Source organism: Sciurus vulgaris (genome assembly GCF_902686455.1).
Source record: "Sciurus vulgaris genome assembly, chromosome: 16".
NCBI classification, from domain to species: domain Eukaryota; kingdom Metazoa; phylum Chordata; class Mammalia; order Rodentia; family Sciuridae; genus Sciurus; species Sciurus vulgaris.
In genome coordinates this window covers 14568764-14595580 of record NC_136477.1, presented here as the reverse complement: position 1 = coordinate 14595580, position 26817 = coordinate 14568764, and the positions used below count along the sequence as shown (strand labels likewise).

The 26817-nt window shown below is 40.8% G+C and overlaps 1 protein-coding gene across 1 annotated transcript; it reads right to left on the bottom strand.

Annotated features, from left to right (window-relative positions):
* Nucleotides 1-11082: 11082 nt before the first annotated feature.
* On the bottom strand, nucleotides 11083-26137 carry LOC306647114 (olfactory receptor 7A17-like; the record flags this gene model as incomplete). Its single annotated transcript, XM_079116134.1, has 2 exons — nucleotides 11083-11489; nucleotides 25603-26137. 2 exons carry the CDS (start codon nucleotides 26135-26137, stop codon nucleotides 11083-11085), a joined length of 942 nt encoding a protein of 313 aa, XP_078972260.1.
* Nucleotides 26138-26817: the final 680 nt, after the last annotated feature.

Here is a 26817-nt window from a genome sequence, read left to right as displayed (position 1 = left end):
GAGGAGGAGGAAGGGGAGCGTGGCCACTTGGATTCGGAGAGACTGCACCAGAGCTACAGGCGGTTGCCAGAAGAGAAACTCCGTGGCGAGCTGTTTGGACTCAGAACGACGCTTCTGAACCCCGGGGCCTGCCCTGAGGACGAGGAGGAGGAAGAGGAACGCGGCCGCAAAAATTCTCAACAAAATTTTAGCAAATTGCATACAAAAACATATTAAAAAGATAGTGCACCATGATCAAGTGGGCTTCATCCCAGGTATGCAAGGTTGGTTCAACATCAGGAAATCAATAAACGTAAACATATTAAAAAGATAGTGCACCATGATCAAGTGGGCTTCATCCCAGGTATGCAAGGTTGGTTCAACATCAGGAAATCAATAAACGTAATTCACCATATTAATAGACTTAAAGTCAAGAATCACATGATTATTTCAATAGATGCAGAAAAAGCATTTGATAAAATACAGCACCCCTTCATGCTCAAAACACTAGAAAAAATAGGGATAGTGGGAACATTCCTTAACATTGTAAAGGCCATCTATGCTAAGCCCATGGCTAATATCATTCTAAATGGTGAAAAACTGAAAGCATTCCCCCTAAAAACTGGAACAAGGCAGGGATGCCCTCTTTCACCACTTCTATTCAACATCGTTCTTGAGACTCTGGCCAGAGCAATTAGACAAACCAAAGAAATTAAAGGGATACGAATTGGAAAAGAAGAACTCAAACTATCCCTGTTCGCTGATGACATGATTATATATTTAGAGGAACCTGGAAATTCCACCAGAAAACTCTTAGAACTCATAAGTGATTTCAGTAAAGTAGCAGGTTACAAGATCAATGCCCATAAATCCAACGCATTTTTATACATAAGTGATGAATCTTCAGAAAGAGAAATTAGGAAAACTACCCCATTCACTATAGCCTCGAAAAAAATAAAATACTTGGGAATCAATCTCACAAAAGAGGTGAAAGACCTCTACAATGAGAACTATACAACACTAAAGAAAGAAATTAAAGAACACCTTAGAAGATGGAAAGATCTTCCATGTTCTTGGATAGGAAGAATTAATATTGTCAAAATGGCCATACTACCTAAAGTGCTATACAAATTCAATGCAATTACAATTAAAATCCCAATGACGTACCTTACAGAAATAGAGCAAGCAATCATGAAATTCATCTGGAAGAATAAGAAACCCAGAATAGCTAAAGCAATCCTTAGCAGGAAGAGTGAAACAGGGGGTATTGCAAAATCAGATCTTCAACTCTACTACAAAGCAATAGTAACAAAAACGGCATGGTATTGGTACCAAAATAGAAAGGTAGATCAATGGTACAGAATAGAGGACACGGACACAAACCCAAATAAATACAATTTTCTCATACTAGACAAAGGGGCCAAAAATATGCAATGGAGAAAAGATAGCCTCTTCAACAAATGGTGCTGGGAGAATTGGAAATCCATATGCAACAGAATGAAACTAAACCCATATCTCTCACCATGCACGAAACTAAACTCAAAATGGATTAAGGACCTCGGAATCAGACCAGAGACCCTGCAGATTATAGAAGAAAAAGTAGGTCCAAATCTTCACCTTATTGGTCTAGGATCAGACTTCCTTAACAGGACTCCCATAGCACAAGAAATAAAAGCTAGAATCAACCACTGGGATAGATTCAAACTAAAAAGCTTTCTCTCAGCAAAGGAAACTATCAGCAATGCGAAGAAAGAGCCTACAGAGTGGGAGAATATCTTTGCCAATCATACTTCAGATAGAGCGCTAATCTCCAGAATCTATAAAGAACTCAAAAAACTCTACACGAAGAATACAAATAACCCAATCAACAAATGGGCTAAGGAAATGAATAGACACTTCACAGAAGACGATCTACAGGCAATCAACAAACATATGGAAAAATGTTCAACATCTCTAGTAATAAGAGAAATGCAAATCAAAACTACCCTAAGATTCCATCTCACCCCAATTAGAATGGCGATTATCAAGAATACAAGCAACAACAGGTGTTGGCGAGGATGTGGGGAGAAAGGTACACTCTTACATTGCTGGTGGGACTGCAAATTAGTGCAGCCACTATGGAAAGCAGTGTGGAGATTCCTTAGAAAACTCGGAATGGACCCTCCATTTGACCCAGCTATCCCACTCCTTGGCCTATACCCAAAGGACTTAAAATCAGCATACTACAGAGATACAGCCACATCAATGTTCATAGCTGCTCAATTCACAATAGCCAGACTGTGGAACCAACCTAGATGCCCTTCAATTGATGAGTGGATAAAGAAACTGTGGTATATATATACAATGGAATATTACTCAGCCATAAAGAATGATAAAATTATGGCATTTGCCGGCAAATGGATGAAATTGGAGAATATCATGCTAAGTGAGATAAGCCAATCTCAAAAAGCCGAGGGACGAATGATATCGCTAATAAGTGGAGGATGACACATAATGGGGGGGAGGGAAGGGTTAGTGTTAGGGTTAGAGTTAGGGTTAGGGAGGGGGGCAAGTATGGAGGAAGGAAGGACTGTATAGAGGGTAAAGAGGGGTGGGAGGGGTGGGGGGAAGGGAAAAAATAACAGAATGAATCAAACAACATTACTGTATGTAAATTTATGATTACACAAATGGTATGCCTTTGTGCCATGTACAAACAGAGAAACAACATGTATCCCATTTGTTTACAATAAAAAAAAAAAGAAAAAAAAAAAAAAGAAATACCTGAGAAGGATCAATCATTCAAATTATACTTTTTGCAATTATAATTATTAATAGTATTTACTGAATTTAAATCTTCCAATAGTCAATTGAGAATTAGATATATTTAAAAAATCAGTACTTTAAATGGATTTAATTCAGAGAAAGTTTTTTCTTTAATTATTTTTAAACGTGTATATATTAAGAATTATCAGGAAAACCCTTTCTAGGTTTTTTTTTTTTTTAATACTTCAGATTTTAATTATTTAAATTCTGAAAATAACTTTTCCTATTTCTCTTAGTTTCCAGGTAAAAGTTAAATTGCATGTACTTTTTTTTTTTTATTGTAAACAAATGGGATACATGTTGTTTCTCTGTTTGTACATGGCGTAAAGGCATACCATTTGTATAATCATAAATTTACATAGAGCAATGTTGATTGATTCATTCTGTTATTTTTACCCTTCCCCCCACCCCTCCCACCCCTCTTTACCCTCTATACAGTAGTTCCTTCCTCCATACTTGCACCCCTCCCTAACCCTAACTCTAACCCTCCCCCGCATCATTCGTCCTTTGGCTTTTTGAGATCGGCCTATCTCACTTAGCATGATATTCTCCAATTTCATCCATTTGCCTGCAAATGTCATAATTTTATCATTCTTTATGGCTGTGTAGTATTCCATTGTATATATATACCACAGTTTCTTTATCCACTCATCAATTGAAGGGCATCTAGGTTGGTTCCACAGTCTGGCTATTGTGAATTGAGCAGCTATGAACATTGATGTAGCTGTATTTCTGTAGTATGCAGATTTTAAGTCCTTTGGGTATAGGCCAAGGAGTGGGATAGCTGGGTCAAATGGTGGTTCCATTCCAAGTTTTCTAAGGAATCTCCACACTGCTTTCCATAGTGGCTGCACTAATTTGCAGCCCCACCAGCAGTGTATGAGTGTACCTTTCTCCCACATCCTCGCCAACACCTGTTGTTGCTTGTATTCTTGATAATCGCCATTCTAATTGGGGTGAGATGGAATCTTAGGGTGGTTTTGATTTGCATTTCTCTTATTACTAGAGATGTTGAACATTTTTCCATATGTTTGTTGATTGCCTGTAGATCGTCTTCTGTGAAGTGTCTATTCATTTCCTTAGCCCATTTGTTGACTGGACTATTTGAATTCTTGGAGTAGAGTTTTTTGAGTTCTTTATAGATTCTGGAGATTAGCGCTCTATCTGAAGTATGATTGGCAAAGATATTCTCCCACTCTGTAGGCTCTTTCTTCGCATTGCTGATATGCGATTTGCTAAACTTTTGTTGAGAATTTTTGCGTCGATGTTCATTAAGGATATTGGTCTGAAATTTTCTTTCCTTGATGAGTCTCTCTCTGGTTTAGGTATCAGTGTGATATTGGCTTCATAGAATGAGTTTGGGAGGGTTCCCTCCTCTTCTATTTTATGGAGTACTTTGAGAAGTATTGGAATGAGCTCTTCCTTAAAGGTTTTGTAGAACTCGGCTGAGAACCCATCTGGTCCCGGACTTTTCTTTGTTGGAAGGCTTTTGATGACTTCTTCTATTTCAGTACTTGAAATTGGTCTATTTAAATTGTTTATGTCCTCCTCGTTCAGTTTAGGCAATTCATATGTCTCTAGAAACCTGTTGATGTCTTTGAAATTTTCTATTTTGTTGGAGTATAGATTTTCAAAATAGCTTCTAATTATGTTTTGTATTTCAATCCTGTCTGTTGTGATATTTCCTTGTTCATTCCGAATTTTAGTGATTTGGGTTTTCTCTCGTCTTCTCTTTGTTAGTGTGGCTAAAGGTTTATCAATTTTGTTTATTTTTTCGAAGAACCAACTATTTATTTTGTCAATTTTTTGTATTGTTTCTTTTGTTTCAATTTCATTGATTTCGGCTCTGAGTTTAACTATTTCCTGTCTTCTACTACTTTTGGTGTTGGTCTGTTCTTCTTTTTCTAGGGCTTTGAGCTGTAGCGTTAGGTCGTTTATTTGTTGAGTTTTACTTCTTTTATTAAATGCGCTCCATGAAATAAATTTCCCTCTAAGTACTGCTTTCATAGTGTCCCAGAGATTTTGATATGATGTTTCTTTGTTCTCATTTACCTCTAAGAATTTTTTAATTTCCTTCCTAATATCTTCTGTTATCCATTCATCATATAATAGCATATTGTTTAATCTGCAGATGTTGGGATAGTTTCTGTGTTTTACTCTTTCATTTATTTCTAACTTCAATCCATTATGATCTGATAGAATACATGCTAGTGTCTCTATCTTCTTGTATTTGCTAACATTAGCTTTGTGGCATAATATATGGTCTATTTTAGAGAAGGATCCATGTGCTGCTGAGAAGAAAGTGTATTCGCTCTTGATTGGATGGTGTATTCTATAAATGTCTGTTAAGTCTAAATTATTGATTGTGTTATTGAGATCTATGGTTTCTTTGTTCAATTTTTGTCTGGAAGATCTGTCCAGTGGTGAGAGAGGCGTGTTAAAATCACCTAGTATTATTGTGTTATGGTCTATTTGGTTTCTGAAATTGAGAAGGATTTGTTTGACATACATGGATGAGCCACTGTTTGGGGCATAGATGTTTATGATTGTTATATCTTGCTGATTTATGCTTCCCTTAAGCAGTATGAAATGACCTTCTTTATCCCTTCTGACTAACTTTGGCTTGAAGTCCACACTATCGGAAATGAGGATGGATACTCCAGCTTTTTTGCTGAGTCCATGTGCATGGTATGTTTTTCCCCATCCTTTCACCTTCAGTGTATGGGTATCTTTTTCTATGAGGTGAGTCTCTTGCAGGCAACATATTGTTGGATCTTTCTTTTTAATCCAATCTGCCAGTCTATGTCTTTTGATTGATGAATTCAGGCCATTAACATTCAGGGTTATTATAGAGATATGATTTGGTTTCCCGGTCATTTGGTTCATTTTTTAAATTCTATTTATTTATTTCTTTGACACAACTTGTTTCCTCCTTTATTTGACAATTCATTTAGGATAATTCCTCCCTTTGCTGATTTGCTGCTTTGTTTTTCATCTCTTCCTCATGGAATATTTTGCTGAGAATGTTCTGTAATGCTGGCTTTCTTTTTGTAAATTCTTTTAGCTTTTGTTTATCATGGAAGGATTTTATTTCATCGTCAAATTTGAAGGTAAGTTTTGCTGGGTATAAGATTCTTGGTTGGCATCCATTTTCTTTCAGGGCTTGAAAAATGTTGTTCCAGGCCCTTCTAGCTTTTAGGGTCTGGATTGAAAAGTCTGCTGATATCCGTATTGGTTTCCCCCTGAATGTAATTTGGTTCTTTTCTCTCACAGCTTTTAAAATTCTGTCTTTATTTTGTATGTTAGGTATTTTCATTATAATGTGCCTTGGTGTGAGTCTGTTGTAATTTTGTGTATTTGGAGTCCTATAAGCCTCTTGAACTTGATTTTCCATTTCATTCTTCAGATTTGGGAAATTTTCTGATATTATTTCATTGAATAAATTGTTCATTCCTTTGGCTTGTTTCTCTAGGCCTTCCTCAATCCCAATAATTCTTAAATTTGGCCTTTTCATGATATCCCATAGTTCTTGTAGATTCTGTTCATGATTTCTTACCATCTTCTCTGTTTGTTCAACTTTGTTTTCAAGGTTAAATATTTTGTCTTCAATGTCTGAGGTTCTGTCTTCCAGGTGTTCTATCCTATTGGATATGCTTTCTATGGAGTTCTTAATTTGGTTTATTGTTTCTTTCATGTCAAGGATTTCTGTTTGGTTTTTTTTTCAATATCTCTAACTCTTTATTGAAATGATCTTTTGCTTCCTGTATTTGCTCTTTTAACTGTCGATTGGTGCGATCATTCAATGCTTGCATTTGCTCTTTCATCTCGTCGTTTGCTTCTCTGATCATTTTAATTATGTACATTCTGAACTCCTTTTCTGTCATTTCTTCTGCCATGCTGTCATTGGGTTTTATTGATGTAACATCTAGATTTGATTGCAGCATTTTCTTTCCTTGTTTTCTCATATTGTTCAGGTATCAGAGGAACGCTGAGATATTGCAGATTTCCTCTATTGACTTACAATGTCCCTGAAGATTTCTATATATATCCCCCCTTAGCCTTCAGTAGGCTGAAGTCTTGGAGGAAGTTGATAATGCGGAGCCTCACAAGGAAGCTGCCTCTCTAGGAGTGGTGGCCTTCAGGAGGGGTATAATCCCTGCTAGTGGGCAGAGGTGCCTCCACTTGTTGACCAATGGTCATCCAAAGGGGACCTAGGCTGTGGGCTGAGGCAAGGCCTGTTTGGGCCTGTGTCTCTGGTTTTACCATCCTTGTGGGGAAACCTCACCCGGCAGGGAAGACTCACCCGGTGGGGAGGTCTCGCTGGTCAGTTTCCTCCTAGAGGTTCCCCTCAATTTACAGCTACTGCCTGGGCTGGGCTGCCTTCCTCTGCAAAGTTTCCAGGGGCCCGGCCCTACCTCCTGGGCCTGGGAGCCTCACCCTTCGCAGATGAATCTCCTTAGGCTGCCCCTCCTCAGAGAATATGCCCTCAGGCCTGGAACCTTCGCTCCGCCCTAAGCCTGTCTCTGTGCGCCTCTTCCACCCAGAAGCCTCCTAGATCCTGGGACCCTGCTCTGCACCTAATCGCCTGGCTGCGTGGCCCCTCCTCTGAGCAGCCACCTGTGGCCCCAAACAATCGCTCTGAGTCCCAGAGACCCGCCACAGGCCTCTTCCTCCAGACAGCCGCCCAGTATGCCGGTGCGGTCACTAGGAGTCCAAGAAACTCACTTCGTGCCTCCTCCTCCCACCAACCACCCGTAGCCCAGGGCAATCAATCACTCCGAGTCGAAGTGACCCTCCCCGTTCCTCCTCCTTCTCCAGATAACCCCCCGGGTGTTCAGGAGCAGTCCCTCTGAGTGGCTCTGAATCCATGTGACCTACCAAGCGTCCCACCACGCTTCTCCTCCAGGCAGCCCCCCTGTGTTCAGGAGCTGTCCCTTTAAGACCAAACAACTCACCACTCGCCTTCTCCTCTGAGCAGCCGCCTGGAGCGCTAATGCAGTCACTGCGAGTCCAAAGGACCCGCCGCGCTCCTCCTCCTCCTTCTTCTGCTCCTCCGGGCAGGCCCCGGGGTTCAGAAGTGGTCAGAGTCCAAACAGCTCGCCACACAGACCCTTCTCTGGTGACCGCCTGTAGCTCTGGTGTAAGTCACCCGAATCCAAGCGGCCGCTCCTCTTCCTCCTCGTCCTCAGGGCAGGCCCCGGTGTTCAGAAGCGTCGTTCTGATTCCAAAAAGCTCGCCGCGCAGCTTCTCCTCTGGCAACCGCCTGTAGCTCTGGTGCAGTCTCTCCGAATCCAAGTGGCCACGCTCCTCTCCTCCTCCTCAGGGCAGGCCCCAGTGTCCTGAGTCCACACAGTTCTCCTCGCCACTCTTCCCCTGGGCAGCCGCCGGAGCCCCAGTGGCTGCTCCGAGTCCCAGCGCTGTGCCGAGCGGCCTCCTTTACGGCGCTCCCAGCGGGGGGAGGGGCGTCTCGCCGGCAGTTCTACTTCACAAATTTTCCTGCGTTCCGGGACCCCCGTCCCATCCGGGATGCCCCCCCAGGGGGTGAGAGTCACCCGGCTGCTTTGAGTTGGTCCCAAGAGTCTCAATATCTCCTCTTTTGAATCCTGAGTCCTGGAGCAACATGAAATGCAGCCACCCTCTAGGCCACCATCTTGAAAACCTAATTTTTGCATCTTTATGTAAAGTTTTTATTCATGCATGTTAATTATACAGAATGGTGGGACTCACTGCATATTCGTATACACGTTAACATATAATTTATCACTTCTGTATGTGGCATTTGAATTTTTTTGTGTTTGTGGGGGAAGGTGGGGTGGAGTTGATCTCCTTTTTGACAACTCCAATGGGTATGCTGCAGTCCTATCTCTGGTCTTCTTCCAACATGCCAAGAGTTCTCCAGACCATTTTCTTTAACATTCTGCAAACACCATGAGGATTATGTCCTTTTACAGTGGATGTTTTCATGAGATTTCTCCCTGAATTAGGAAGCATACACACACTTACCTCACTGTTTTCTCTTTTTGCCAGAATAATATCCACAGGGTATACACACAGGTATCCACAGGAGCAGGAAATTCACCTGCTCTGTTGGTCCTTCCATTCTCATGGTATTATGAAGTACATGTGCACCATGTAGAAAAAATATAGGAAAGAAGCTTAGCAATCAACAGGATTGCAAAGAAATAAAGCCAAATTTAAAAGAGTGCTTTTGTTGTTCATTGGCAGATGAGTAAATAAAGAAAATGTGGACTATATTCACACAAAGGAATTCCATAGAGCTGTCATTCTTTCATTTACAACATGAATGAAATTGGAGCATGCTATTCTAAGAGAAAATTGACAGGCACATTCTGTTAGATGCCTATCAGATAAGAGAAACATTATCCTAAACCATTTGCCTTGGGATTGACTTTTATGCAGCAATAAATCACTGATACAGTGATGAATTCAAGCAGACCAGAGGTCATTCACAATAATCTGTTGTTTCTTATCTCTGACATTTGTTTAGATGTTTGAAGGCACCATTCATGAAGACCTGGATTTTCATGTTTATTTCAGATAATTGTAGTAAAAAAGAGAATACTCCTGATTTTCCCCTCTAAACAATTGTGAGAGATTGAAAGAACATGTATTTCTTAAATTCATTTATTTTTTATTAATGCTTTATAATTATAGACAAAGGAGAAGTTCTTTATGCCATAACTGCACATGCATATGACATACTTTGTTGAATTTCATTCCCCAGTATCTTCTCTTCCCCCCAATAAGTATCAGGGAGGCATAGCAGGAGACTCCATCCCAGAGGCGTACCTGGGCCTCTTAGTCAATGTCTTACACGGGTCATTCTTTGACCATGAGGATTTAAGAGAATTTAGAACATGAAAGAGAAATTGATGACAGCAATCCTCCCGCCCTTCAGTCATTGCATGCTAATGTGTATGGCAGAAGGTGCAAAGGGGGAGATATTCAGTTAATGGAAATGCAAGGAGCCCTATTTGTGGGCAGCACTGGGAAGTTTATAGCAAAAACATAAGATGAAACAATGTACAAACCTGGAGGATGTCTTTCAGTCCCATGATGTGAACAGCAAACTTCCACAATGTAGTGAGCAGATGTGTTTATGGACTCCACCTGACAGAGCTGCAGTCATTTGGAGTCCTAACCACCATGACTGCCCCAGAGGAACCCACGTCACTGTTTCCTGCAGCCTTTCCAGCAAACTCTAACAGACCAACCATCAGAGTGGTGTGTGCAGCTGTACAGCTGGACCTGCTCCAGGGATGCACCTGAATCTGATATTAGCTTAAGTTATACCAGGTAGATTCTGGCTTAGATGAAGTCATTATCTAACCATATATATGCCACTCTTTTTGACCCAAGCTGTAGGGATCCACGTGGTCTTAATGTAGTCCAGGACCACGCTTCTGTCAGTCAGTCCCAAGTAAACTGCACTCTGCACTCTGGGGTGTCTGCCCCTTTCTGAAGTCTCCCAGCAGGATATGGCTTGTCCTCCTATACCAGGGCCAGTTGTTGTAGAGCAATGTACCTCATCAAAAGTAAATCTTCCAGAGTAATTCAAAGTATCGTTGCACGTTGACTTCACACTATTTTAGGTCATATCTGACTCTAAATCAATCAAGACATTGAAATTTATCTTTGGTCCATTACACTTTATATATATATATATATATATATATATATATATATATATATATATATATGATACATCATTTTTCCTTACTACCCTATGCAGGATGAATAAGATGCACCAAGGACCATGCTGAAGAAAAATCAAAACTGTAATGAGGAGAATCAACTCCAGGTCCCAGGACAGCTGGGAAACACGGTATCAAGTTAAGGTCTATGCTACCAGAGATAGAAGTTAGAGATGGAGGAAGGAATCAAGAACACGAAGGTCAAAACCTGCAGTTCAGATCATCTCCTACTATAAAGTTATGCAGATGACCTCAGCTGCCTAGTGTAGCTCACACCACGTTAGTACAACTAATCATCAGGTCAGACAGTGGGAACCTCAAAATATTTCCAAAATGGGCAGTAACTTTCTTAAAGTAAGAAAATGACAAAAGGGAAATATGCATTGATATCTCAAATATCAGAAATCTTAATAAACAGAGATATTCAAATTATATAAAGTCATTGAAATCAAAGATGAATTTCAAAGAAAATTCTAGGAGTGTCGAGTTGTATTCCCGTGACCATGGAACTGCAATTCCTGGCTCTGAGGATGAGAGCCCAGCCGTCAGGGAGGCTTCTGAAGATACAGCCTCTGCAGTTTCCTCACAGGTGTCTTTTAAGAGCACTCTTGATGTCCTTATTCCTCAGACTGTAGACATAGGGGTTCAACATGGGGGTAAGCACACTGTACATCACCGAGGCTGTTGCACTTGAATGTGAATTATGGGTTGCTGCAGCACTGAAGTACACTCCTAGGATTGTAAAGTAGAACAAGGAGACCACAGAGAGGTGAGAAGCACAGGTGGAGAAGGCTTTGTACCTCCCCTGAGCTGATGAGATTGCAAGGATAGAGCACACTATCTTGGAGTAGGAGTAAAGGATGCCAGCAAGGGGGCCACCTCCCAGCACCACAGATGTAACATACATCACCAGGTCATTAGGAAAAATGTCAGAGCAGGCATGTTGGACCACCTGGTTAAATTCACAGAAAAAGTGTGGGATTTTCAAGTCTGTGCAGAAGGACAGTCACAACACCATTAAGCTTTGTAACAGGGCATGCAGGAGGCTCAGGATCCAGGACAGCACAACTATGAACACACAGCGTGGGGGGTAAATGATGACTGTGTAGTGCAGGGGGCAACAGATGGCCACAAAGGGGTCGTAGGCCATCATGGCCAGAAGAAAGTTTTCCAAACGTGCAAAGACTATGAAAAAGTGCAACTGCATAATGCAGCCTTCAAAGGTTATGACCTTGCTCTGTGTCTGCATATTCACCAGCATCTTTGGGACAGTGGTGGAGGTGAGACAGATGTCAGAAAAAGACAGGTTGGTGAGGAAGAAGTACATGGGTGTGTGCAGGTGGGAGTCCAAGGTGATGGCCCAGATGATGAATAGGTTTCCAAATATGGTGATCAGGTACATGGAGAGGGAAAGCCCAAAGAGGAAGGGTTGCATCCCAGGTTCCTCTGAAAATCCCAGAAGAAGAAATTCTGAAATTTGTGTACCATTTCGTTGTTCCATGTGTTCCATCTGGCTACCGAGAGAGAGAGAGAGAGAGAGAGAGAGAGAGAGAGAGAGAGAGAGAGAGAGAGAGAGAGAGAGAGAGAGAGAGAAAAGACAGGTATTACTAGCTTTTCAGAAATGCTTTCATTTATCTTGTAACCAAGAAATTACTTTTATGGTTCATATATGAATCTGGTCCACTTTCAGGGATCACCCCAATGTTTATGATTACAAATTCCTTTCCCATTCCTAGACCTTCCCAGGAGATCATGTATTCTACAATAATAAATTTCTGTATGCATTTAAAAAATAAAATTCAATATAAACCTTGTCCCTTGACAATGTGTAAACAATGCAGAAGAAAACACGGATCCCTAAATCTTACCATGTAGGAAGAATGTAAGAAAAATTTTAAATTATATAGTACTTCAAATGATAGCAGATGCTTAAGGTAAAAAAAGGAGTTCAAAAGAAGAGAGTGGATTAGGGTGGTTTCTATTAAAAATTGCTTACTCAGGACCAAAAAGCATGGTGACATCTGAAAAAAGATGTCATGGAATTTAGAAATGATAAACATGCAAGAAATTGGAGATAATAGCCACCACAACTGGGGTAACATATCACCTCTAGGTTTCCAAATACCACACAGAATCTCATTCACATATAAAATTATTTTGTGTCAAATAAATGTTTTTAAAATATAGTAGTTTCTCATTGTATTTACACCTGCACCATAATTGTTCCTTTTGCAGTTTATAAGATGTAATTAAGTATTTAATAAAGAGGCAGTAAGTGTAGCCCTTATGATCACAGTGCCTAGAGTAACTATTGGGTCCCTCAAATTCCAACCTACTAATCAATTATGTTGTTAAATACAATAATAATGCTCTGTGTCTCAGTTTTTTTTTAAGTTGTGAAATGTAATAGTAGTAGAGTTTGTAGATTTATTTTAAGAATTGAATGAGATAATACATACATTATATAAAATTTTAATTTCAATTGTTTGGTAGGAGGAGCGAGACTGTTAAGAGTCAGTGTTTCAAAGTGCTGAGGATCGCTAGGTACATATCCACAGGAATCAAAATCAGAGAGCAGAGAGATCTCTGCATCCCATGTCCATTGTGGAACTGTTCATAATCGTTAAAATACAGAAACAAACTAGGTGCCCATTGGTGGATGAATGAATGGAACACATGGATGGAGCAGGAGGACACTAAGTAAATGGAATATGCCAGGCAGACAAGGGTCTCATGTCCTCATCCATGTGAGGAGGGTAAAGAGACTTGATCTCACAGAAGAAAAGGTGACATGATGGTCCCTGGAGCTGGGGAGAGTCAGCACAGGAGAGAGAGAGATTAGATAACAGGTACCAAAACAGAGTCAGACAGGAGGAATTCGTTCTACTGTTGTATAACATCATAGTGTAACTATATTCTACACCAATCTACATTTCAAAAAGCTAGAAATGAAGGGTCCAAAGTTTCCCAGTCATCAGTAATGACAGATGCCTAGGAGCTGGAAATGCCAATCACCCTGAGGTAGGCACCTGTGCCAAGTGATGCTAATGTGCCCAGAAATACGTGCCAGTGTGATGTGTCCATTAAAATGATGTACAAAGCATAGAAGCAGCAGTGACCAGCTGCCACTGAAACATCAGGCCAAAAAGACTCCCTCCACCCAGTGTTTCTGCATTTGCACTTGGTTAAGTTGTCTCCAAAACCTTCCCTTGAATTGAAGTGGATTCTCTTTTTACTTCCATGTATTGCCCCGAGTTTTGGGATCTGGAAGCTGAATTCCCATTTGGGAAACAGAAGAGTTTCCACAATTTAATATTCCATAACATATTATGTCCTGATAGACCTACTGTAAGTAGAAAATGTTGTAAATTGAAAACGTAGTGACTACCTTTAACCTACCAAACATCCCAGCTTAGTGACACAGTAACGAGAGTCTCAGTGCTATTCTGAGCCCTTGACAGCCCATGTGATTCTGGGGATGACAGGGAGCTTGCTGTCCTTTCTCAGCATCAGGAAAGTATCATACATTATCACACTGGCCTGGGAAAGGAACTCAATTCAAAATTCAAAGTGCAGGTTCTTCATAGTGTACACCTCCTTACACCAATAAGCACAGGGGGTCCCCAGGTGGATGTAAGGAAGAAACAGTTGGCATTTTCATGGTGACATTCCAAGTCCCATTATATCCCCTCCATGCCCAGAGAAAACAAGAGATCAAAAACAAATTAGCTGTGTTACAACAGTGTGCTGATTTTAACTCCTTTGTGTATATACTGAGGGGTGGGATAACTGGGTCAAATGGTGGTTCTTATGTTCACATATGAGTACATGACTGGTGTAATTCCACATCATGGACAACCACAGGAATGAGAAGTATACTACATGTATTCATAATATGTCAAAACACACTCTGCTATCATGTGTATCTAAAAAGAACAAGTAAACTCATTAGAGTGAAACAGACATTATGACCTCATGTACATATATGACTACATGACCAATGTCATATGTACAATCAGAAAAATCAGAAATCACACTCCATTTAGTTATGACCTATCACAATGTTCAAAAGCATGCTTCTGTGTTGTACGACCACTTAGAACAAATTTTTAAAGATTGATAAAAAATAAAAACTCATTAAGCAAATGAAAAAAGTAAGGACATCGTTGGAGTGTCAAGAAGCACATGTCAACCATCTAAACAGAAGAAGCTGAGCTCAGAGAGTGAACCAATAATTCACCAAGAACCACAAATGTTCTTCCTCAATTTTCTTGAGACAGAGTGGCCCTTCCTGTGCTGGTCCTCGTGGATCTGCCCACTGGTTCTCACAGGACTTGATGGCAGGTGAGGAGGGCCTCTGTCTCATTTTTCTCAGGTACCCCTTTTCTTGGGCCTCAATCTTTTTTGTTAACATTTCTAAAATCTATAACTGATGTGTCATAATGATTCATATTTAGGGTTACTACGCTACGCTGTGTGCTGTTCAGGTCAGATTCAGGGACTTACCCATCACCTAAAATGGTACTTGTTTCTTTGTGAGGGAACATTCACAAAGCCTCTCCACCAGCTTCTTTGGAAACCATAAGTACTGTCCACACAGTCACCGCAACATGGGCAGGTGCTGCTCCAGGCTGCACCCTTGAGCCCTCCTCTCTCCACCCACCATCTGCCATGTCTTCCTAGCCTCTGGGAACCACTGATCTGCTCTCTGCTTCTATGATGGCCTCTTTCTGACCCACTAGATGGACTCACCCTAGTCCTGGTTCTGGACATATTCCAACATGCAAAGGCCTCCTCACCATAGTACCCAAAATTGTGCTCCTGTTAGGATGACTGGAACCTTCCACAGTCATAATGCTCTCCATGTGGCACATCCCTGAGGACCTCATGCAACACACATCTATTTATGTGTTTGTGCCAGGATAATGCAAGTGACAGCTGAGCAGGGACTTTGATCTGCTGTTTTCACCTTTCTATTTCACAATGTCATGTAGAGACGTGTGCATGATTTAGAAAAGTTTACTAAGTGGGAGAAGATTTTAATATTTTCGTAAGTGCATGATAGTTTTTCATCACAATAGGATTCCTTTTGAAGGAGGAAGTTTTGAAATAAAATTGCAAGATAATAGAACCAACCATAATTGCAAGATAATAAATACCTTGGTTTCAAAACAACTGTAACAAATAAAATTGGAAGAAGTATTAAACATGAATAAAAACTATAAAATAGCAATAATGTAATCAAATCAACATGGGTTCATAATTAAATTAATATCTATTTAGGTATGTGTATGTATTTACATACATATCTACCTGTACATATATAGTGTTCCCAGAATGATATTCCTAGAATTATTTGTTGAATCAGGAATTATGTCTCAGCACATGTGGAAATGTATTAAATAACAAGATTATATTTGGAAAAGCCCGAAAAGTTAAATAAAAGCTCTGTGTTTCATTCAGCTTTTCTGCTGCTATGTCCATAGGACCTGAGAAGAACAATTATAAGGAGGGAAAGTTTAGTTGGGGGCTCACAGTTTCAGAGGTCTCAGTCCATACATGGTCGGCTCCATTCTTTGGGGTTCGATGTGAGGGAGAACATCATAGAAGAGGAGTGTGGTGGGGAAAGCAGCTCAGGACAGGCAATCAGGGAGCAGAGAGCTCCTCTCCACAAGGACAAATTATAAACCCCAAAGGCACCCCCCCAGGGGCCCAATTCCACCGGCCACACCCCACTTGCCCACAGCACCGCTCAGGTAATCCCTATCTGGGGATCAATTCACTCATTGGTTTGAGGCTCTCATAACCCCAATTATTTCTCCTCTAAACTTTCTTGAACTGTCTCACACTCGAGCTTTTGGGGGACACATCCAAACCATAACACTGTGTATCTGGAGGAAAATGAAGTTGGCCCCCTAGCTCACAAACCTTACTAAAAACTCAGGGGAGTTAAAGAACTCAGTGTAAATGTAAGCAACATATTTCAGATAAACACCCAGGAAGACTGCATGCAAAATCTATGGGTGGGAAATTTATCTTACGTAAGGCAAGAAACTGAGAATTAAGAAGATAGACACCTATTTAACTGAATAAAATACAAAAGGTTTTTATAACCAAAAAAACTCACATGAAAATCACTTAAGAAACAATAATCTGTAATGCTTATTCTAAATGTTAACTGTAGACTATAATAAATATAGATTGAAATGTTCATTGGACATATCAATATTTGCAAAGAACCAGGAATACTTTTAGGACACAACAGGAAATCTCATACATTCACATTTGATGGGGAAAACATTAAGTGCTATCAAACTGATGGGGTTGGAAGTTTTAAAGAGGTGGGAAAAGGGTTGCTCTAAGTTTTCTGGAAATGGGAAGAGTTGCAATGCCTGGGAGGAAGATCTAAACACAGCTGTCCACACTAAGTGCAGGTGACCTTTAACTCAGCTTTCTCAGTCTAGGGACCTTAATATTCCAGGCCTCATCCCTCTACTGTGCTCCACCTGGTGGGTGTTAGCAGGTCACTCATCCCTCCTGGAGTCGCAGAGAAAGCCATCTCCAGTACTTTCCCAGTGTCCCTGAGGGGACCAAAATACACCTAATCCAGACCATGGTTTTAAATAACCAATCTCCAAATAACTTTGTAGAAATCATGGTAGATTGATAATGACATAGTGGTTTAATGAAGAACGATACCATAGAATGTCCGAAGTGTGAATGTTAAGCCATACAATAAATATTTTGCAGTCATTTAAATAATTAGACTTTGCAATGCTTGATAGCAGAGACTTTGTAAGGTGCTGTTGAATGAGAGGTAATGACAGAAACAGGACAGAACCTGATGAGGTATCTGATGAAACCAATTTTGTTGACTTTCACACATTCCAACAATAACACTTATAAATAATAAATGAACCTAACAGCAGACATTAAAATTGGTTTTTAAAAAGTTCAATTCTTAATTTTGAAAGCTTGCAATAAAAACTCTGTGCATTCTGTACAAAATCAGAGTATTGGCACTTAACCTGAATGTATGAATCCTAAATGAATTTCACTTAGCTTGTGTCCCATTCCCAAGGTATCTAATCATGAATGTGCAGATGTCCCAAAATCAGAAAAAGGTCCAAATCTGCAACACTTCTCGTTTTAGGTATTTAGGATAAAGGTTACTGAGCTTCTACCATTTAAATCCCCAAGTAAATTAAAACACAACGACATCGTCCATTACATTTCTGGATGCACTGAGACTTTACTCCTGATTCATTCAACAAATATTGAGAATCTGGCTAGGATCCAACATTCTAGGAATTTTCTGTATTATGCTTTTTATCAGTCACTGCCAATTTAATTACTAAATTATATTATCATTAAATTATTGATATGTCGTATTGGCTTTAGTCAATTTTAATGTTATGTCAAATTTTATTTTTTTAAATTTGATTTTAGCTTATAATTTTTTACAGACTGCATTTTGATTCATTATACACAAATGGGGTACATTATTTCATTTCTATGGTTGTACACAATGTAGATTCATACATTTGTATAATTCTTTTAAAAATTTTTATTCATTTTTAATTGAAAATTATGTGTATGTGTGGGGTACAATATGATACTCAGATCTATGCATATATTATATAAAGTCTCAATGTAGTTATTTGACAGTTTCATTACCTCACCAGTGTATCATTTTGTGTGGTGAGATTGTGAAAAATCTATTTTATTTCATTAAGTATTATTATGAACACACATTAATTGTATAAATTAATGGGATTCACCATGGTATTTCTACATAGGGGCACATTGTACACTAATAATGTCCATCCATTCTTCTACCCTAACTCAACCTCCAGGGTCCCCTTCCCAAGTGCCTAGAAATCCCTCTTCAACTTGCAGGTCATCTTCACATATTTTGTTTCCACAGATATTAAAGCAGAAGCATTGTCTCTCTTTCAATTCCTGACTGCTCTCCAGTTCCATTCATATTACTGAAAATGGCAGAATTTCCTTCGTTGTGTCCTAAAAATACTCCCTTGGAAAGATATGCCATATTGTCTTCATCCATTCCTCTCTTGACGGATGGAAGACCCCATGGTACAGACCTATTTGAGGAATTTTTAAATATACAAAAATTTGTTATTAACTGTGGGGACCATGCAGGGCAGTAATAGGTTACTAATAGTCATTTCTCCAATATAATTGAAACTTGGTGCACTTTGTTCAACATCTACCTTCTCTTCTCACTCTCCAGTATCTTCCTACCTTCTGGTTACCAACTCTCTGATATGTTCCTCTTATAGATTAAATTTGAGGTGTTCCCCAAAACCTCCTGTGTTCAGAAATGAAATGATTAGATTGAGATGTATAATCAAATCAGAAGATTAATCCATTTTAGGGAATGATAATTTTTAAGAATTACTCTATTGAGTGGCAATGTATCTAGGTGGGGCAGGACTGGAGGAATTGGGTTTCTGGGGAAGTACCCTGGTGATTATGCATTGTTCCCCTGGCTCTTCCCACTACTTCCTTCAGGTTACCATGTGGAGAGCAGCTTCCTCCACCATCCCTGCTGCCATGATGTTCTACCTGACCTTAGGCCAATGAGGATGGCTTTAACTGACTGTGGACTGACCCTCTGAAACAAAGATCCTAAATGAATTTTTTCTCCTTTAAGTTGTTCTTGTCACAAGTTTTGGTCACAGCAATGAAAATACAACTATATATAATCTGGTATTTTGGTCATAGCAATGAAAATGTGACTAATATAGAAACTGGTACTGAGAAGTAGGATCATTACTGTAACTAAGGTGACCATGTGGGTCAGAATTCTTTGGAAATGATTTTCAGGAGACATGTGGAAAAGTTTGGAAATGCAAATAGAGAAGTCTTAGAATGTTATAAGTGGAGCTTCGTGGGTGATCTGGTGGGAGCTCCGAGACCAGAATGCTGACAGGAATACAGATAGTCAGAATGGTGCTCCAGAGATTTCAAAGGGGAATAGGACTCTGCTGTCAACAGGAAAGAGGTCACTTGTGTTACATTCTGCCAAATAATTTGTCAATATTTTCCTCATGTCCAGAGACTTTGTGGGAGGCTGAATATAAAACTTATGGACTAATTAATTTGGAGGAGAAAATTTCAAGGCAGCACAGCATTCAGATAATGACAGGAGTATTGCTGACCACCTTTTACCCCATTTACTGTGAGATTCTGGAGTAAAAATCAGAGAGGTGAGGTCTGGAAAGCTTGCAGTTTAGTCAGAAATGGTGACAAGGAAGATGTGGTTGTTAAAGAGAATATTGTTGCTAAAGTGATGCTAAGAATTTTGTACAAAGACAATAGGAAAAATGCCTTGAATTCATCTCAGGATTAAACCAAGACCACATCCATTTCAGGATCAAGGATGTAAAGGGGAAAGTCCACAGTGTGCTACATGTATATGTGGTATGGTGTGTGTGTGTGCACATGGTGTGTACACGTGTGTGTGCACATGGTGAGCCTTTGGGGCTGAGAACAGGTTTTAGAGAAAAGGTATGTAGACAATATAATACCATCTCCTAGGGAAACAATTTGGTCAATATAGCCATACATTGTCAAAGTTTATATGGTAGAAGCTACAAAATTCTAGTGGAAAACAAAAACCAAACTTGAAATGGAGAGCTACTCCAGGTGTATGAGAAGACACATGTTGTCAATTTGTAAGTGAGACAAGGAAAGAACATTCAGAGGTGAAATTATTAGATTATAAGAGATGTAACCTAATCAGTGGATTAATCTACTGATATGTATTAATTGTTTGGAAGGAGAAGGTATGTCACTGGGAACATGACTTTGGGGTTTATCGTTTGTTCCTGGTGATCCAAGTTCTCTTTCTGCTTCCTATTGACATGTCCTGAGCTGTTTTCCTCCACCACACCCTTCTGCCATGATGTTCTGCCTCCCCTCAGGCCCTGAGCAATGGAGTAGGTCATCTGTGGACTCAGACCTCTGAAATGGTGAGCCTCAGATAAGCTTTTATTCTTTTACTATATTATCTACTACATCCCTTGTGATGTTAAACATAAAAAAAAAATACATCCTTGACTTCATTTTAGTGAAAAATGACCCAGTCTTTCACTTTTAAGATGTGGGTTTTTTTATAGGATGATGAACTTGAGGATAGTCATCTATGATTCTCATTTGCTGACTTTTTTCATAAACAAATATTGGAATTTTCCAGAAAAAAAATTCTGAACCTACTTATATGATCATAGACTTTTCACCTTCAGCTTTATGATGTGATGGGTTACATTATATGTAACTTCTAATTAACACATACTACTTGTTCATATTCATGGATCCAGGGTGATAATTCCATAAATGAATATAAGATTCCATGATCAAAACCAGCGTTCCTTTTTCCACCTTCCACCCCAACACCTGAACAATCTCTAGTTCACTAATTATTTTGGGGGATTGAACAGACCTTGGGTTCCTTAACCATGATGCTCTTCTCCAACTTGACCTTTATTCTCAGGGTCTTGGAAATGTCCTGAAATCCCTCATGCTCAGGCGTTTCTTAAACTTACTTATTGGTCTCTTCTCCAAACCTGGGCTTTGCCTAGGTGGTTACATCACGGTCCCTAAGATCCATCTCGGAATTACCTAAATGTCATACTAACCACATAAGTATATATAATCACAAGGCATCAGAAATATGAAAATAAATTAATAAAACATCTCAGTGAGTTGAAAAACACTCCTAAGAACGTTTGAAAACACACATGCAGCAGAACAGAGAATTCTGACCCCCTAATTGATTTCACTCAAATGCAAATGGGGACCTTACAAGTCTGTACTTACAGGTTGCCACATAATAATCAGTTCTGTAACGAGAAGTGCAGGTCACAGGGTGTTCAGGAGGAAAGATGCAGACCACAGGCCAGGGCTTCAAGATCACATAATGCAGGGATGACAGATGGGGTGTTTGTCAGCTTTCCATTGCTGTGATCAAAATCCCAGTAAGGACAATTTAGTGGAGGAAAGGTTTATTTGGTCCAATGGCTTCAGTTCATGATGGGCTGGCACCACTGGGCCAGGTGAGGCAGAACATCATGGTAGAAGGGAATGGCAGAGCAATGCTCTTCAGATCATGGTAGCCAGGAAGCAGAGAGAGGGATGGGCCCAAGGACAACTTATGGTCCCCATGAATCACTCGCAGACCCCTAATTCCTCCAACTTGGCCCCCACCTCCTGCTGTTTCTGGCACCTCCCAATAATCCATTCAAATTCTTAAGCCACCAAATTGATTAATTCACTGAAGAGCGAGAGCCCTCGTGATCCAAATCTTTCCTAAAGGCAGGGGGTTAAAGAACCCTGAAGAGCCTGTGAGAAGGTACACATGGGGGCTGCAACCCCTCTATCAATGACTTTGCTCTGTGTGTCCATACTCCCCAGCATCTCTGGAAGGTGATGGGACCAACACATGTCAAAAAAAGCACAGGTTAGGGAAAAAGAAGCACAAGGGTATGTAGAGGTGGAAATCCATGTGTGTGTTCACAAACACAGGGTCCAGGTACATGGACAGGAGTGTGCCCAAGGAAGGTTAGCAAGGTGACATTTGAACAGAGATCTCAGTAGGCACAGAGGGCAGGAGAGAGACAAGGTTGCTGGTGAAGTGTGGTCCTTGCAGGAAGAACAGCAGAGCAAAGACCCTGAGGCAGCATCTTGGTTTAAGTGTTCAGGTCTGAAAGGAAGCCTGAGTGTCCAGGGGAATGAGGAACAGGAGTGAGGAGCCATGAGGTCAGAGAATGCTGAGGACTGAACTGGCCTCCCTGTTGCTGCTGAAAACTCAGGACACAAGGGACACGCTGAGCTTCTTGCACCTGCTTAATTTTGTTGCCCACACGTCCTGTGGATTTAAGTGGCACTTCCATTCATTGAGTCCTAGATTCTGAGTCATGCTAGGGACAATGTGTCAGTTACCCTGCAACAAGGACTACTCTCACCAGATTTCAGGTGAACAATATTAATCTAAGAGCTCATCTGGAAAAATAGAAAAATTAAAAATTAACGAGGGACATGTATTTAACTCACTGATAGGCATGTGTCAGGACAGGGCCTGAGCCCAGGGATTGAGTTTGCTGAGTGTTTCCTGTGTCACTAAGCTACAACCCCAGCCACCAGCAGAGTTCACCACACAGAGCATAGCACTGTTCACACACTCCCATAAATACATTCAAATGAACATTTTAAAAAGTCAATCAGGAAGTGGGTAGAAAAACACGATTCTTTTTGATGCCATGCAACTGAAAGTGGAATAAAAACTGTACAAATTCATATTATGAGGTAAAGGTCTTGCACAGAAAAATTGGAAAATGGAAATTAACTGACTGAAAATGCACAGATACCTTCTGGGCTTTCTGGTGAGGAAACCTGGCTGAGTAATGACTTCAGCTCACTCATTTCACGAATTCAATTATGTTTTTGACATGAATATCTGATGTGAGAGAAGATGTATGACAGGGCCCAGGAACCGCTGTTGCGAGGTAGCCAGCTTCCTTGTCTGGATGGTTCTCAGCAGCAGGAAATAACCCCATTAGCCATGACGTAAAATGGGCACATGTTGGTTCAAGACAAAAGAGCCCCAGGGCCTCTCACCACCACGTGGCTGCACCCCAGCATCTGGATGCTGAGACTCAGCTGAAGAGGCTCAGGAGGGCTCTGGATGCCTCTCCTCCCATACCCTCTGTCTCCTCACAGTGGCATTGGAGGATCGTCTGGTTTCAGGATAGGTGGGTGTGCAGCATAGGCCAACTGAGGGTGTGAAAGCACAGGAAGCAAGTCAGGTGAGCAGCTTGCAGCTTCTTATTTCTAGCACTCCTTTGACATTTAGGAACAGCATTCATGATTGCTCTGCTTTCCAAGTTCACTTCAGATAATTGTAAACAGTGACTATGCTGAGGTTCCCTTCCAGGCAACCGGAGAGGTTGAAGGGACGTGCAGATAGGGGCAGGAGGACCTGGGTACCTGAATCACATGACTGGGCAGGAAATTAGCCCTTAGAAAGTCATTCTGTGATCACGAAGACTGCAGGCCCAGCTTGAGAAAGATCTGTAGTGCTGAGGTTGCCGCTGCTCGTTCACAGCTCCTTTAGTGGACCTAACAAAATTTGAAAACATAGAATATTGATTCAGCACCTTGGCAGGAGTTGTATTTGTAGACAACCCTGGATGTTTTCAAGCAGAAACAGGTAAATATTCAATACTTAACACAAGAGATACCTCGTCCTTAACTCAATGAACAACCCACTTCCCTATGAACACCAATCCTGCGTGTGTTAAATGAGTTAATTTACAGTGTGAAAATGACATCTTTTAGCTGATGACATAGTGCATGACTTGAAGTCCACCTCACTGCACTGCAGGTTATCTCCTCTGGAAATACTCAGGCAGCATTGGGATGTTGAATTGGCGAATATTCCTGATGTGTAGAAAAGTGAGACACATACTCCCAACTCAGTTACACCTGGTGGGATGCTGTGTGTGTGCCTAGGACCTAGAAGTCGCCAGCTGCTCAGGATGGCATGACTTTGTGCTTTGCTTCTTGTGTTTTGCTCCTTCCTATAACGTACACATTAACTTTTACAAAATGAGGATTATTCTAAAGACCTGGAAAAAAACCTAATATTTGTCTTTCCACATAGACTCCAACTGCAGACATTTCTTTGAAAATTACTTTTTACAAGTGATGATAGCCCAGTAGAAAATGAACTGAAAAAGAAACTGATCCTACTGAGAATAAAAGCTGAAGAGCATTTATATAATGTGCTGGGATCCCAAAGTCTACATATCTGAAAGAATATAAACTAGAGAAATAAAAATGAATAATCACCATTTCTATTACAAGCGTATGTAAAGGACCTTAGCTGCCAAAAGCAGCATTCTACACAGGAGTAATAAAATCCTTATCTAAAATTAAAAGATGTACAAAAGAATTGCTTGGTATACTACACATGTCATTTTTTAGAAATATGCGTTGACCTATGTTTTCATCAATTTTTTCACTTTTCAGACCTCACAGAACAATTTTAGAGAAGGGAAAGCTTCATCTGACACTCTCTGTTTCGGAGGTCTCAGTCTTCAGACGCCAGCCCCATTCCTCAGGTCCTGAGGTGAGGCAGAACTTGGCAGAAGGGGTGGCAGAGGAAAGCAGCTCAGGGCCTTGGCACAGACACAGACAGACCCTGCAGACGAGGGGAAGACCAGACACCAGAGGCACAACCCCAGGGTCACCTCCTCCAGCCTCCAACTGCCTGCCTACAGTTATCACCCAGTGAACCCGTTCAAGTGGGTGAATGAGCTGACTGGGATAAGGTGCTCATAGCCCAAATATTTCACCTCTAAGCTTTTATAATGTCTAACACATGAGCTTTTCTGGGCACCTACTATCTAAACCACAACAATCTATGACACAAAATGAAAGTTCCAAATACGTATGATACCAAGTAGGAAAACCTGAGAAGAGGAAAAATGATGAGAAAAATATGTTGGATATCAGTGAGAGGCCAAACCTTCATGGAGAACATTTCTTAAGTAGCAGATGATGTTAATTTTCAGAAATAAATAGAAGCAAGTTCAACTCTAACAATCTCATCAAAGTAGACAAAGTATCTGGGTCTGAGTCTTTGAGTTTTGAAATCACGAGAATTAATCCAATGATCCTTTTATAGATTCCCTGGAAAGGAATATCCTCAGAGCACTCTTGATGTCCCTATTCCTCAGACTGTAGATGAAAGGGTTAAGCATGGGGGTGACCACGCTGTACATCACTGAGGCTTTTGTACGTGAGTGTGAATTTTGAGCCACAGCAGAACTGAGGTACACACCTAGGCTTGTGCAATAAAATAGAGAGACCACAGAGAGGTGAGAAGCACAGGTGGAGAAGGCTCTGTACCTGCCCTGAGCAGATGAGATTTTACGGATGGAGGACACTATCTTGGAGTAGCAGTAAAGAAGGCCAGTGAGGGGGCCAAGTGCCAGCAGCACAGCTGAAAAATACATCGCCACATCATTCAGAGAAGTGTCAGATCAGGCACCGTGGACCACCTGGTGGAGTTCACAGAAAAATTGGGAGATCTCAGGGTCTGTGCAGAAGGACAGCAGCAACACCATCAAGCTGTGTAACAAGGAATGCAGGGCACTGACGATCCAGGACACCAGAACAATCACCACACAGACTCTGGGATTCATGATGACCGTGTAGTGCTGGGGGTGACAGATGGCCACAAAGCGGTCATAGGCCATTAGGGTCAGCAGAATGATGTCCAGCCCTGCAAAGAGAAGGAAAAAGTGCATTTGGGTGACACAAGATTTGTATGTGATGGCCTTGCTCCTTGTCTGGATGTTCACCAGCATCTTTGGGACGGTGGTGGAGGTGAACCAGATGTCCACAAAGGACAGGTTGGAGAGGAAGAAATACATGGGTGTGTGCAGGTGGGAGTCTGAGATGGTGGCCAGGATGATGAGCAGGTTCCCCAGCACAGTGACCAGGTACATGGAGAGGAAAAGCCCAAAGATGAGGGGCTGCAGTTCTGGGTCCTCTGAAAGTCCCAGCAGAAGGAATTCTGAAATCTGTGTGGTATTCCTTGGTTTCATGTGATTCCTGTGACTATGAGAGAAAGAGGGAGAGAGAGAGAGAGAGAGAGAGAGAGAGAGAGAGAGAGAGAGAGAGAGAGAGAGAGAGAAAGGTACATTAGTCTCCTTTTAAGAATTTTTATTTAAAAAGATAGAAATATTTTACTGTCTAGAAATCACATCTATATTTCATCATAAATCTGATCAGTTTTGATGCCTTACCCTGCATTTCTGATTGGAAGTTCCTCTCCACGTCTCTACCTTTCTTCAAGCATTCATGTATTCTAAAATTGTATGAAGAAAGTCTTTAAAGAAGAATGAAACCATGTCATTTGTTGGTCAGTGTATGAATCTGGAGAGCATCATGCTAATGAAATAGGCAGACTAAGCAAGTCAAGGGTAGGATGTCGTCCTTTATGTGAGAACTAGAGAGAAAAAGGAACATAAAAACAGGAGACCTCAGGGAAATAGAGGGTGGAGTAGTGGAGAAGAGGAAGGGAATTAAAGAGAGGAGAGGAGGGCTGGGGAAAAAATAACCAAAACATGCTACACGTGTGTGAAACATCACAATGCATTGCACTTTGATGCATAACTATAATGCAGCAATTCAAACAAACCATGGATGGAAAACCAGTAAAGTAGAGGATGAGGGGAAGGGAGGAGAGGAGGGAGGAGGTAGTACTGGGGATTATGATGGGCAT